A 14,313-nucleotide genomic window follows, 5' to 3' on the forward strand; every position below is an offset into this window, starting at 1 on the left:
GGTGGAGTGTCTGCTGCCGCAAGTCTCGCCAGACCAAGGGAGCTCTCCTGATTTGAGGGGTTTTTACTTGAGGGATGTGGGCAACTCTCTCTGCTCAGGAAGTGGCCAGGAGACAGACGGTTCTAGTTCTTTCCTACTGGAAGTCAGCTGAAGAAACCACCAGCGCTACCCTATCAGAAAGCCGAGACGAGCTGACAGGCTGCCTTTGGAAGGCTGACATTAAACACAAAGACACAAACCAAAATCTCTATGCGTTCTTGTCATGCATCCTTCTGCCATGCTTATTATGACATAAGTCCAGCAGCAAGCACAGTGCCTCTGTGTGGTGGCCATGTCAGACCTAAAGAACACACCGTAGTGGGGTAGAGGGCCAGCTGGAAAGAATCCATATGCCTCCTGTCCAAGGGTAGAGAGCCTCGAGATTGGCAATGTAGAGAGGGTGGGTTTTGAGGGATGGGGAGGGGAACACCTGGCTTTCCGGGCAGAAGGAACACTACCACCTTAAAGGTATCAGGGAAATAGGACTCTCCTAGGCTGGGCAGTAAGTTATCATTAAGAGGGGAGGTGCTGTGGACGGGACTGCAGGGGTGGGCCGGGCAGGATTACAACGCTATGTTGTGCCATGCTGTGGATGCTGGACCTATCTTTTAGGACACAGGGAGCCTTCGAGGAACCTAGAGCAAAGGAGTGACAGGAGCGGTTTTATACTTTATTGAAAAAGCCACCTCTGACTTCAAGCAGAGGATGGCAACAGAAGGAGAAGCATTCCAGTGGTTCAAGGACAGCAGATAGCTGAAAGGAATGGAAAGAAGTGGACAGATGTGAGAGATGCTGAGAGAGAAGAATCAACAGGGCTTGGTACAGCAGAGGCGAGCCAGAAGGAACTGTCAAGGAGACTCATGGCTCTGTCTTGGGGGACGACACAGAGGCTCACACCATTTACTGGCAGGAAACACACAAAAAGCGGGCTTCAAGAAAAGGGGAGACAGAAAGCTCAGGTTTGTCTCTACTGAGTTTGAGGTATGGGTGAAGTTCAAGGAGGGACCTCCCCAAGCAGGTGGCTTAGAGCACAAAGCTCGAGGGAGAGAGGAGGGAATGGCTTTGGAAGACATCAGCAAACGGGTGGTACTTAAAGTGTTAAGAGCTGAGGAGCCGCAGAATACAAAGAGAGCACAGCAGGCCAGGAATTAAATCCTGGTGATCGCAAACGTTTAAGGCCATCTAGGATCACCTAATTAGATGTTCACTGAACAAACATTCTGATTATGATTCGGCTGTCCATATCGGTTTCCCCTCTGGGATAAAATGCACTCATCAATATATATTAGTGTCGAGGTCCCTTGGAAGTTCGATGATATAAATGGGCATCCTGACTTACAGTCTACCTCTTATAAGTTGGAGATTATGACTGGTTCCCTCACCATGAAACTGTGGACCAGCCATGGACCATAGAAGGCCACCAAGGCCCTTCCACCTAGGAACGTTCCACCTAAGGAACAGGCCAGCCTCCCTTTCTATGACCTCTGTCTCCTATCCAGCCTTCATCCTGGCTCCTGATTACTTATAGCCTTGCCCCAAACCAGCTCCGTATACCTGAGTGAATCTTAATTCACATGGTGAAAAGTGCCACTGATACCCTCCGAGGGCCCAAGAGAAACTGAACAGAAACCATGATTAGGAGAGATCCAGGCAGTTTCTCAAATGCTGCCCCCACCCCTCCTGCTCCCAAAACTCCATCTGCCAGGGGAACCCAATGGAGGTTTCCCAGCTGGACACCAGCAGATTTTCTCAGTCCACTTACCATGGTCATTTGACCCAAACCCTAGCTATGCAGAGGCACCTGTCAGCCAGGCAGGTTTCTTTCCTCCCAACACAGCTGAGCTGCCTCCTCTGTGCCCGTGCAGGCCTTGTGTTCTCATAGCCATGTGCCCGAGTCAGCCGCACCCCGCCCCCAGCTGCGCCCCCTAACCCCCAATCCTACCTTCTCGTACTCGTCCTCCCCGGGGTTGTGCTTCTGCAGCCAGTCTGCCAGGGGTCGGTCCTTGAAGGAGCCGGTCACCCCGTGCTCCACCTGGATTTTCCGCAGCGTCTCGGCATTGGGGATCATCTCCACCATCCCTGAGAGAGGGGGCATTGGTGGGGCGTCCCAAGCAGAGGCAAGGGGACTGGGTGGGGGGCAACTACGGGAGCCTTGCGGGATGCTTCCCTATAAATGAAGCCCGAGGATATTCGGACAAAGTCTGATAATCAGGGGCAAAGGACAGCAGGTGGAGGAATACCATTCCCAAGCCTCATATTCCACGCTGGGACACTGCGGGGCCCTTTGGTCTCCCTAGTTCATTGCTGCCGTTCCTCTTTTGTTTCTAACTTTTACTGTTGGAATTTTCAGACACATATATGTGTATGTGTGTGTCTATATATATATATATGAACAGTTTATGAATAATTATTCATATATATGTATGAACATTTTTTAAAAGATTTTATTGATTTATTTGACAGAGAGAAATGAGCACAAGCAGCAGGAGAGGCAAGGAGAGGGAGGAGGAGGAGCAGGCTTCCTGCTGAGCAGGGAGCCTGACTCGGGGTTGGATCCCAGGACCCTGGGATCATGACCGGAGCCAACGGCGGACGCTCAACTGAGCCACCCAGCAGCCCTGTATGAACATTTTATACGTATGTACACACACACACACACATATATGAATAAAGAGAATGGGATCATGAATTCACAGCTAACCATCACCCCTTTCATTGACTTGTTTTGTTTTTAATCTCTTTTACGACGTCTGTATTGGTCTACTCCAGGCTTCATCTTCGTGTTCCTTTCTCCTGAATTTTCTCATTTACTTGTTTTTGTTTTTAATCTCTTTTACGACGTCGGTATATCACCCCGTTTCAAAAATTGTTTTTACAGATCTTCTTTTACCTATTTCACTCAGCCAACCCTGTTTTTTCCTTTCTTACTGGAGTACGTTTTTTTCTTTTTTCTTTTTTTTTTTTTAAGTAAACTTTGAGCCCAGTGTGGGGCTTGAACTCACAACCCTGGGTCACAAGCTCTACCGACTAAGCCCGCCAGGCGCCCCCTTAGAAATCCCAGACACGTCATTTCACTCATAAATATTTCAAGTACAACTAACAAGGACATAACCACCAAGGCCATTAGCACATCCCCAAAATTATCGATCATTCTTTAACCCAGTCTATACTTACATTTCCCCCTCTGGTCTCAAAATAATACCTTTTCACAGCTGGTTGGGGTTTTTTGTTTGTTTGTTTTTTAAAGATTTTATTTATGTATTTGACAGAGATCACAAGTAGGCAGAGAGGCAGGCAGAGAGAGAGGAGGAAGCAGGCTCCCTGCAGAGCAGAGAGCCCAACGTGGGGCTCAATCCCAGGACCCTGGGATCATGACCTGAGCCGAAGGCAGAGGCTTTAACCACTGAGCCATCCATGTGACCCTGGTTGGTTTGAATCAGGACCCGAAGTCTACTCGGCACGTCTGGTGGTTACGTCACCAAGTCTATTCTACTTTATTCCAGGTCCCCTCTCTCTGCTCTGTCTTCCCTTTTATTAATGCCCTCCCACAGCTTCTACGGCAACAACCTTGCCAGTTTTGATTTTCTGGAGAAGCACAGATGGGGAAGGGGAGGAGGGCAGTAATAAGGCAAGGGGAGCCCTCCACGCCAGCTGCCCGCGTGCAGCACCCCCACTCCCAGCTGACCTCTGCCCCGGCCCGTGGAGAAGCAGCGGAAGATGACCATGCGCATGTCCAGCCCCTCCTGGACCCAGATCTTGCTCATGATGCGAATCATCTGCAGGGTCAGCATGTCCTGGCGAAGGTCGTCCCCGCACTGGATGAAGAAAGTGACCAGAGCTCGAGTTCATCGCCTCCCCTGGCTCCCAGATGCCCCGAGAGACATGACGACAGGGGACTACTGCCCAGTTTTCCCACCTCCCCTCTCGGCTCACACCGGGTCAAATGATCAGAGGTGGACCAGCCATCATGTCCGCCCCTGCGGCGTCCCGGCTCTTTCTTCAACCCCCACATCGCCATCTGAACTGAACTGAGATTCCCGATAGTCAAGACTTTTTCAAACATGAGTGTTTACACCTTGGATCCGGAACTGACACACAGCCAGTACACACATTACATGGTAGCATACATGTGTCTCCCGTCCCCCGCTAGATGACATGGTCTCAGACTACGGTTTACTTCTCAGGATCACGACTGTCTGGGTACAACTGTTAGGACGGACAGACCGTAGGGATCACCTCGTCCAACCTGCACCTGTTCTCTTAATTTCCTCTTCAACATTGCTGCTGGGCAGCCATGAAGCCTCTGCTTGAATACCCTCAGGCACGAGCAGATCGCCACTGTATCCATCCATCATTGGGATAGCCACGCCTTTTAGAAAGCCCTCTGTATACCCCTCTGTATACACTGCTGCCAGCTGCCTTGCTCTTCCTAGCCCGCTGGGGCCATGCAGAATCAGGCTCTTGTCGTGGGCCCCTGATAATCCTTCACACATGAAAACGGGAGCAGGGGCTAATAGCAAGAGACCTGCCCTGGGGCTGCTCCTACCACGCTTCAACCCCTCCTCCCCTTCCCTCCTCCCCTCTACCACCTTCATCATCCCACCAGGCTTGCAAAGTGTCCTCACCTTGAAGATGACACGGATGTTCTCGCCCAGTGGGTCCACATTTTGGAAGGACAGCTTCAGGGGGACCGCGTTGGAGTTGAAGTAGGAACAGTCCTGCCACGGGGGAGAGGGTAGGGTAGTGATGAGGGTCAGGAAGGAAAAGGGCCTCCGCACCGTGGGTCAAGCTGCTGCTGCCGCTGGTCCTCCTGCTCGCAGTTTCTGCCAGATTCCTCGGGACCCCGCACTGCTTCCTTCCCTCACGCCAGTGTGTTACAGCCTCGGCCCCAGCAAGCATTCTATCATGCCTTCGGTGCATTCCGCATACAACCTAGTAGGACATGACTCCCATCTACACCTCAGTCTACTCCTCTGGAAAATGGGACTCCCAACAGGACCAAGTTTATAAGAGTTGTGAGCGCTAAAATGCGATCACTGGCATAAAGGACTCAGAAGACCGCAGCACAGAGGCAGTGCTCGGCAGGGACAGAGGACAACTGCGGTCATTATCACCAGCCTGGGTCCTGCCTTATCAGGGACGACACTTAGCCAGCCCCCGACCCCATTCCTCTACCTTGTGCAGCTGTCATGCAAAAGTCAGTACACACTAGGTCTGCAAAGAGACCCGAATAGGTCTCTCTTCCTCCTCTCAGTAATCAGGGTGAGAGTACCTCGCCTCCACCGAGCCTTCCCTGCTCCGAGAACCCCAAACGCACCAATCACTCACCCTGGGCACGATGCCCTTAACCAGCAGACTGGGGCTGAGTGGCAGGCGACAGGAGCCAATCAGGGCAAAGAACTGCCTCACCTCCTCCAGGCCCGTGCGGAGGATCCCCTGAGAGGGAGGGGAGAGGAAGAGTAGGGGTGAGGAGGGTGCCTCTAAGCTCTACTGAGAACTAGGCCTCCCCCAGAGCTGGGCGCCCAGGAGTGGCTGGGATGAAAACCACCATCTCCGGAGAAGTGTGGGCAACCCCCAGGAGACCAAGAGGAAGGAAAAGTACCCCAGCCTGGGGTGTTGTGCCCGGGACAGTGCATTGGGCAGGAAGCCTGGACAGCTTACAGAGGTGAGGCAGGGGACATCCCAGTAAACTGGGAGAGCAGGGGCATCTCAGGGGGGCAGTGCTGCTCAGGCCATTGCCAAGAAAAGCCAACAGCCTAAACTTCAAATTCTCCCAAAATTTTTCTTGACAGAATGAGAGTGAGTACAGGCAGAGGGAGAGGAAGAAGCAGGCTCCTCACTGAGCAGGGAACCCGATGCGGAACTCAATCCCAGGACCCTGGGATCATGACCTGGGCTGAAGGCAGACACTAAAGGTCTGAGCCACCCAGGTACTCTCTCCCAATTTTTTTTTTAAGATTGTATTTATTTATTTGAGACAGAGGGTATGAGCAGTGAGGGTGTGTGGGAGAGGGGCAGAGGGAGAAGCAGGCTCTCAGAGCAGGGAGCCCAAAACGGGACTCGATCCCAGGACCATAACCTGAGCCGAAGGCAGACACCTCACTGACTGAGCCCCCCAGGCACCCTGAAATTCTTGCAATGTTTAAATGTTAATAAACAGGAACACTGTGGGCCTAATACAGCCTGGCAGCATGAACAGATAAAGGTCCCCACTCTGGGTAACAGCAGCCCGAACTACAGCTCCCAGCACAGTGAACAAAGTAGGAGTGAATTTCAGCCCACACTTGCCCTCTCTGGCTGGCTGCTCTTCTGCAGCGAAACAACTCATACAAATACACTTAGCCTTTAAAGAGAACAGTTAAATAAAAACTGTAACACTGTGCAGGCCAACCAAAACACATCCATGGGCTGTATCCAGCTTGCAGACTGTCACTCTGTGGCCTGTAGGTTAGAGACAGAGTCCCCTCCTTCCAGTCCTTAAATCAGAGATGGCCAAGTGCCATCCTGCCGGTGAGAATGTGGAAGGTATTAACAGCTGGTTACAACAGTCCCGGGACTGGGCGCCTGGGTGGCTCAGTTGTTAAGGCTTCGGCTCTATCCCAGGACCCCTGCCTTAAGCTCGGGTCATGATCTCGAGGTCCTGGGGTGGTGGCCTGCATTGGGCTCTCCGCTTGGCAGGAAGTCTGCTTCTCCCTCTCCTGCTCCCCCTGCTTGTGTTCCTGCTCTCGCTGTCTCTCTCTGTCAAATGAATAAATAAAATCTTAAAAAAAAAAAAAAAAAAAAAAAAGCCCAGGCCCAAAATGGGTAGACGGCCTCACCCTCCTCACCTGGCGTGCAGAAGGGGCAGCTTCTCGAACCTGCTGCGCCAGCTTGGCCAGAGTACTGACGAGCCAGCACTGGCGGTTAAACTCCTCTCTCAGCCCCTTGCCACAGCAGCACAGCAAGGCTGCCAGCAGGTACTGGTAGCGGATGCTGAACTGAGAATCTTTGAGGCCGTCCTTCAGGAGCCTGCAAGGGAAAGGGTGGGAGGTGGGAGGGGGTCCCGACACTTGGGATCACCCGCGAGGATGTGCGCAATGGTGGGGAGCAGTCAGACACCGCTCCAGCTCCCTGGGAAACCCACCCCAGGATGCTCGTGTGCCTCCCGCCTCTCCACACGCGGCTCACCAGAAGAAGTAGTGCGTCACTCTCAAGTCTGAGACGGCTCGTTTCAGGAGGAAGCGCACCAAGGGGCTGTCCAGGTAACACTCGTACTTCAGGGCCTGTTTAGGGGAAAGGGATCAGGAGGCTGAATGGCCTGCCCGCCATCTACACCTGCCACTATCCCGCCAGGGCCCCTGGGTTCCCCAAGGAGGACGCACACGGGCTTGGGGCCAGGAGAGGGGCCATCAGAACCTGAGGGAAGGCCGGTCCGCCCACCTGCACGAGCTGAGGCAAGTAGTCGAGGAGCTCGGCGTCCGACAGTGAGCCGATCCACTGGACGGCCATCCGACGTACCTCCTGGTCCGGGAAACTGTAAAACAGAGCCCCGCCCCTTGACGGCCAGCTGCAGGCTCTGTGGCCCAGGAGCGAGCCAGCACCAGCACGGCTGGGTTTCAGACACACGGGTGGAGAAAAGGCAACATCCCTCAGAATCTGCCGAAGCCACTATAAGAATTCTGAGCGCCTTGTCTGGAGAGTAAGCCTTGAGAATGGCCCTGTCCCCTGCTCAGCACAGGCATGGGGCCACAGAGGAACAGGACGGTGCCCACTTTCATTCCTTGTAGGATTTAAAGGAAACTGGATGGAGTCTTCAACCCCATTCCTGAAAATCTTTTCCTCAACTCCCACTGTGCTAGAAATTCCCATCACTGAAGAACCCTTACATGGATTAAAGCACGATGGTACCATCCTTTAGAGCAAAGCCAGCCAGATTAAGGACAGAAAACCATGGAGTTTTACATAAGCCAGTACCCTATGGCAGAGGTTACTGAGCAGAGATGAGCAAAAACATGGTCTCAAAAAGTCCTGAAGGCAAGACACGTGGATTGGGTACAGTTTAATAACCAATAGCAGCAAAAAAGAAGCCAGGAATACTGGGTACCATCTGGAAAAGGCAGCCTGAGGGTCTGAAACCAGGAGGAGCATGTCCCCAGAGAACACTTCTGAGGGAAAGAGGGAAGAGAGGACTGTGAAAGTCGAATGAAGTGGTCAAGTTTGGGTCACCCAGGGCTGTGCACGTGTCAAGACTCAGCCGACATCCAGGTAAGGCTTAGGCTTTCTGATTTTTGAAATTTTGCCTCTAAAGAACAAACCAACACACGTCAAGTTCTAGTTAATGATATACATACACCGAAGTATTTAGAGGGAGGTGTGATGTCTGCAACTTACACTGAAATGTACTAAAAAAAATGTAAGACGGACTGATGGTTGGATGGAGGGATATACACACAAGAAAGTAAATACAGCAAATAGTGAAAATGGTTAGGATCTAGGTAGTGGGTCCATGGATGCTCACTGTAAAATTTTTGGTTCTTCAGTATGCTTAGAAAATGTTCCCGGGGCGCCTGGGTGGTTCAGTGGGTTAAAGCCTCTGCCTTCGGCTCAGGTCATGATCCCAGTGTCCTGGGATCGAGCCCCACATTGGGCTCTCTGCTCAGCAGGGAGCCTGCTTCCTCCTCTCTCTCTGCCTGCCTCTCTGCCTACTTGTAATCTCTGTCTGTCAAATAAATAAATTAAATCTTAAAAAAAAAAAAGAAAAAGAATAAGAAAATGTTCTCAATGTCACACCGCAGGGAAAGGAGACAAAGAAAAAAGCAAAAAAGGAGCGAAGACACCCTGAATTTCCTAGCCCACTTTTCCACTTCCCCAGGACTGGCTCAGGCTAGCGGTGGGCGGTGCCAAGCCCTGGCCCCGGGAAGGACTCGTGGCCAAGGAAAGGCGGGTGTTAACAACTCACGTGGCATGCAGGAGCCCCAGAGCATCCTGGTGGTTCATGTGGGTCCACTGCTTCAGGAGAGCATAGATGTCGGGCAGGCAAGCCCACTCCCAGCTGGGGGCGCTGGCGAGCACCAGGGGCAGGGAGCTCACCTCCAAATGGCAATAGTATCGCTTCTCCCACAGGCGCTTCTTGTCAGCGTCCGTGAGCCTGCGGGTGTGGGGAGGCCAGAGACAGCACGGTCAGCCACGGGGAAGGTTACTGACTCTCCACGATAATGCCACACGTTCTCCAGCTCAGTGGTTCCCAGGCTTTGCTGCACATTGCAATCACCTGGGGAGGTTTATAAAGTCCCCGTGCCTGGGCCACGCCCCACACCTGTGGAGTCAGAACGTCTGTGGAAACCAGGCATTGGTATTTTCGAAAGATCCCCAGGTGACTGCAGCGTGTGAAGCGAGGTTTTGGGGCACCAGGGCCTAAGCCTCATCTTTGGTCCTGACATCTCAGGGCCTCTCCGACTGAGGCCGAATGCACAGGTCACCGGCACCCCGCAATCGGCCGCCCCTTCTGCCGGATGCCCTTAGAGCTCCACTCCCAAGGGGAGCCACCAGAGGGCAGTGCTCCCCACCATGTCCGGGTCTGGAGGGCTGAGAAGCCTCTGGGGCTTTCCGGGGCCAGCTGGAGGGTCTATAGAAGCCACAGCTAATTAAGCCTTGCCTGAGATCAGGTGTCTAATGGGAGAAGGGAGCGGAGGGGCTAATGAAGCAAGGGGTCAGCAGAGGAGTGGGGGCGGGGGGATCGGTCGTCACTCAGCTACTTTGACTCCTTGGGTGGGATATGAGGGAGAGATGAGCCCCATCTCTCCTACCCGCGTCCCCCATACACACGCATGCACACGCATGGGCACGTGCTTGCAGCATAGGGCCACGCAGTGCAGGAGCCAGAGAGGTATACAGGGAGAGCAGGCGGGGCAGGAGGCCCCATCGCCCCCATCCCACCAGCTCCTTGAGCTCCCTGCTCCCCGCTCCTCACCCCTCCCCCTCCAATCCTGGTGAGAGAAGCAGCCCCAAGGATGACATCAGCTTGGACTCGCTTCCCCTTGAGAGCTGCCAGCCTGCCCCGACACCTGATCCTTTTTGGAAAGTGACGGGGCCAGAGAAAGGCAAGAGGCTGTGGGTGTGGAAGGGGCAGGAGGTGGGGGCAGGGTGGTGAGGACAGGAGCCAGCCCCATGGATAGCAAGGAGGAGACAACATATCTTGGGAGACGGATGGGACAAAGCTCTGGTCCTCTGGCAAGCTGAATCTGGACCAGGTCTCCATTGTGCGGATGGGCATTCCGAGACCCAGTCTCCTAGCCCCGGCCTCTCCTCTTTCCTAGCGTCAGGATGCCCGCAGCAGAGCCCTCTCTCCACTGCGTCCTGCTTCAGCACCAGTGCCCACCCCATCCCACCTCTACTCCCAAAGCAGGCGGGCAGGACCTAGAGCTGGCAGGGGAGAGGTCAGACAGAACGGGGGGCCAGAGCCACACGCGGGGAAGGCCCCGGGCCTCACCAGTACAAGGACTCCTTCCGCATGATGTTCTTAAGTACACGTTGGTCTTCTTCCCGGAGGCTGCCAAACACATAGCGGGGACTGAACTTGTCTCCAGGGGGGCTGGTGAACTTGATGTCAAAGGCTGAGGTGGGGAAGTCGATCTGCAGGATGGTGTCAGAGAAGAGGGGAGAGAAGACAGACAGGGGAGTGAGAAGGTGAGCCACAGCCTTCCTGGCTCTCCAGGGCCTCTGTCTCAGGTGTTCTCTCTCCTTTCTTTCCTCCCCTTTTTCTTCCCTCCCTCCCTCCCCTGCAGGTTGCTTGTAAAATAACCCGGCTGGACTTGGTGCGGACTTGGGACTTGGGACTTTGGGGAAAGCCTCTTCCAGATGTCACTTCCAGCAAAAAATGAGAAGGTAACAGAGGGAGAGCCGAACAGAGAAGTGAGAAAGAGGCTGGGCAGAGATGTAGCCAGGTGGGGAAGGGGGCGCGGCCCCAGGCCAGAACTCGGAACAGAAGTGTCTGCAGGCTGAACCCCTGAGAGCCTCCAAGCTGAGGCCAGGGAGCCTTCAGCGCGGCCCTGGAAGGCGCTGCTGCCTGATGGGAAGTGGGACCACATGCCAGGGGAGAGCCCTACTGATTCTCAATCCTGTGCCCCCGGCTCCCCTAGCTCTAGGCCACCCCATGTTCATCCTCCTAAATTGGGTATCAGAGTGGAGTGGGTCCTACGTTCCCGCAATCAACAAATGTTTAGTGGGAAGTTGCTAAGCAATGTTCCAGGTTCTGGGCTTTAAGTCTGGTTAATTAAGGGAGACAAAAACGCCTGCCTCTGGAGCCTTTGTTCTGTGTTATTCTATTTCATGCTCTAGCCACTTTCATATTCCAGATTCCATACCAGAGCATGCCATGATCTATACGAAAGGGGAGCCAGAAACCAGTCACTAGACCTTGGGCTTGACCAACTCCTCCTCCTCTCCCCAGGCAGGGAGTCCACTCGGAGAGAATACTGAGTGGCTGCACGGGGGGAGGGGGGGCACAGGGAGGGGGGAACTGTCCCCAAAAGGGGACAGCTCAGGCTTTATCCGACTCAGTCACGTGCAGGCTCAATACAAAGGACTCCAAGTTGCTGGGCCCCCAGACAGGGGCACAGGTGCTCAGGCCCTGCCTTCGGCCTCCTTGAGTTGGAAGGTAACCTCCAGGAGATGGCACACATTCCACAGACTCACCCTCCCACTCCAGGTCTAACCAAATCACTCTGGTTGCTTCTATCACATCAGTGCACTGTGCCCAACACGCCAGAGCTTTCTCTTACCTCCTAGCCCAAACCTCCAGGCGGAAAACTCAGAGCTGCCTCTTGGATAGCCCTGTGCAGCGGGCAGGAGGGACGGTCCTGGGGCCGCGGTCTCACCTGCAGGATGACGCTATCCGGCTGGTGGAAATTAGGTGCGCTCCAACGGGCGCTGGGGCTTTCCTGTGTTGCTGGCCATAAACCCAGAAGCTTCCGACCACAGGTCAGGACTCTGAGGGGAATGGAGGGGAGAGGAATGAGCCAACAAACACAATGGCTAAGGAGATGGTTTTCCTCCTGCTCCCCCATCCAAAAATCGGCCTTTGAAGCCACCATCCAACTCTGTCATTCTGTTAGACCACAGGCTCTTCCTTCTTCTAGGTCCTATAAAAGCACACCCCCTCCAGGAAGCTTCTGGATGACCTGGCGGTGGGGATGCCCCACGAGGCAGAGAGGTGGACTAGATGACCTCTAAGGCCCTTCCAATGACAGGGCAGATGACGCGTTACCCGAGCACTCTGTTTTCACACACCCGGCTCCTCTCCTTGCCCTCCTTCTGCGCAGAAGCTCTTGGTCACATCAGTTGTTCTAATCTCTACTTCTATGCCTTGGTCCCACCGCTAGGGCCCTCTGGACTCTGTGGGTGATGAGCCCCACAAGGCCAACCCTCCCAAGGGGCACTGGCCAGTGCTGCACCCAGGTCCCTCTATCCCCCTCCTTCCCTTCTGAGGCCAAGAAGCCGCTGGCGTGGGAGCCACGTACTGCCTGAAGTTGAACAGTGGGGTAGTGACCCAGCCAAGGGCTTCTGGCAAACGCCGCTGCTTATTGGCCTCCGAGGAGCTCCCAGGCAGGGGGATGGGCAGAGCGTAGAGTGTGGCGCACAGCAGGGTCTCCCGAGGCAGCCGGTTCACCTGTATTGGGAAGCAGATCCTGGGGAGGACAGGAAACCAAATCAGGAGGTGCCGCCCTTGTGGAGGCAAGGGAAAGGTGGCCCGGGAAGCTGAGCGGAGCCTGAGAACTTGACCTGCCTCTCGGGATATCAGATGTGCTCCCCAGGGAAGCCTGGAACCAGGACAGGTCACAACCTCCGCTGGACACTTCCAGAAGTACACTGTGCTGTTTGTGCAGCCTTTCCGTAGAGCGCGCCTAACATCCTGATTTGGAGGCCACCCCGCGGTGACCAGACAGAACCTGGGCAGCCAGACCCATCTCAGAGTTCAGGTGACCTCAGGTCCCATAGTTAAGCCACACACCCCATTTCAGGATTTCTGCAGAGGGTCCCTAAGAAGCTGCTCCTCTTGACAATCCTTATCCCTTCCCCCATCCCCAGGCTAAAAACACCAGGAGGAAGAAGCAACAGAGGAGGGAGAAGCACCACTAGGTGTTCTTTGCCCTCGGGCCACCCTCTCCCAATAGTCCTCCGACCTGCCTGTCCTCTCCTGTCCCCTACTTTGCCCAACCCCCCAGGGCACAACACGGTTTGTTCTGGCCCCCAAACATTTTCAAAGCCAAAGGGACAAAGAGAAGGGGCTTCCCAAAGTCCCTGGGGGGGAAGCTGCAAACTGGCAGAATCGAGACACCTAAGCCTTGCCACTACCCAAGTCCAGATGTGTTCTCTCGGGCCTCCTCTGCCAGGACCACTCCCAGCCACTCCCTCCAAGTTCAGCATCAGGAGCTGGGGTGGAGTGAGGAAGAGAGAGGAGGGGAGCCCTGGAAAGCCCGAGGGAGGACCCACATTACCTTTTGGGGAAGTTGTCCCTGGGCCAAAGTCCACACTGTCACACCCTCCTGGCCAGCCCAGGGCAGTTTCTATGCCAGAGAGCACAGAGGCAGGGAGGCCACCCCCAAGGTTCGCAGGAGTTCTGATCAAGCAGCCTCCCTCCCGGGCCGCCCCTCACTCCTGCAGGAACATCTCCACCTAAGTGAGGCACTCCCTCTCACCCGCCAGAGACTGGCAGAGCCCTGCTGTCCCAGCTGCCTGTACCCTGGGGGCCCATGGCTATAATTAGGGCCCCTCCACCAGCCAGCAGACATGCCAAGCCGGGGCTTGGCTAGGGAATGGCAGAGCCTAGCTGCTGGGCCTATTTTGAGAATTAGCTGATCCCAGCACCGCGGCAACAGGACAGTCAGCTGACCCCACAGCAGAGTGGAAAGGGGGCTGGTGCTGACCCATCTCTGTCAGCCCAGAAGAGGCTTCCCGCTGGGCATCTGGAGGTGAAGAGAATAGGAAGCCACAACTCCTAGAACCAGCCAGAATCCCCTTCTCCTCAGTTCTCGAGTCCTTCCAGCATTCCAAAACCTCTGCCACTGACCATCATCCTGGGTCTGTCAGGATAACTAGCACATTGACTACAGACTGAACCTTCTCCTTGCCTGTGAAACTGCTCTCCTTCCCTCTGCAGCCATTCTTCAACATCACATCACAAGGGTCACCTCCTCCAGGAAGGACTCCTGGGATGTGCCAGTTCTAGGCCTGGTTTTGCTATTCGCAACCTCAGAACTACGCACACCTCTGCACCGGGTTCCTCCTCTGTGAAGA

At 54.5% G+C, this 14,313-nt stretch overlaps 1 protein-coding gene across 4 annotated transcripts in view; it reads right to left on the bottom strand.

Moving 5' to 3' along the window:
* The window catches only part of PIK3C2B (phosphatidylinositol-4-phosphate 3-kinase catalytic subunit type 2 beta), a 65,063-nt gene that overhangs the window by 12,357 nt on the left and 38,393 nt on the right, over positions 1–14,313 (bottom strand). For all 4 annotated transcript variants that reach the window (XM_004756395.2, XM_004756396.2, XM_013058194.2 and 1 more), the window contains 11 exons: positions 12,537–12,704; positions 11,895–12,006; positions 10,508–10,650; positions 8,978–9,166; positions 7,459–7,552; positions 7,207–7,301; positions 6,867–7,047; positions 5,368–5,475; positions 4,665–4,757; positions 3,725–3,854; positions 1,982–2,118 (listed from right to left, as the gene is read on the bottom strand). In XM_004756395.2, the coding sequence (XP_004756452.1) occupies positions 1,982–2,118; positions 3,725–3,854; positions 4,665–4,757; positions 5,368–5,475; positions 6,867–7,047; positions 7,207–7,301; positions 7,459–7,552; positions 8,978–9,166; positions 10,508–10,650; positions 11,895–12,006; positions 12,537–12,704 (1,450 nt within the window). The remainder of the gene's footprint in view (positions 1–1,981; positions 2,119–3,724; positions 3,855–4,664; positions 4,758–5,367; positions 5,476–6,866; positions 7,048–7,206; positions 7,302–7,458; positions 7,553–8,977; positions 9,167–10,507; positions 10,651–11,894; positions 12,007–12,536; positions 12,705–14,313) is intronic.

Source organism: Mustela putorius, unplaced genomic scaffold, assembly GCF_011764305.1.
Source record: "Mustela putorius furo isolate JIRA1106 unplaced genomic scaffold, ASM1176430v1.1 tig00000508_pilon_pilon_pilon, whole genome shotgun sequence".
Lineage (NCBI taxonomy): Eukaryota > Metazoa > Chordata > Mammalia > Carnivora > Mustelidae > Mustela > Mustela putorius.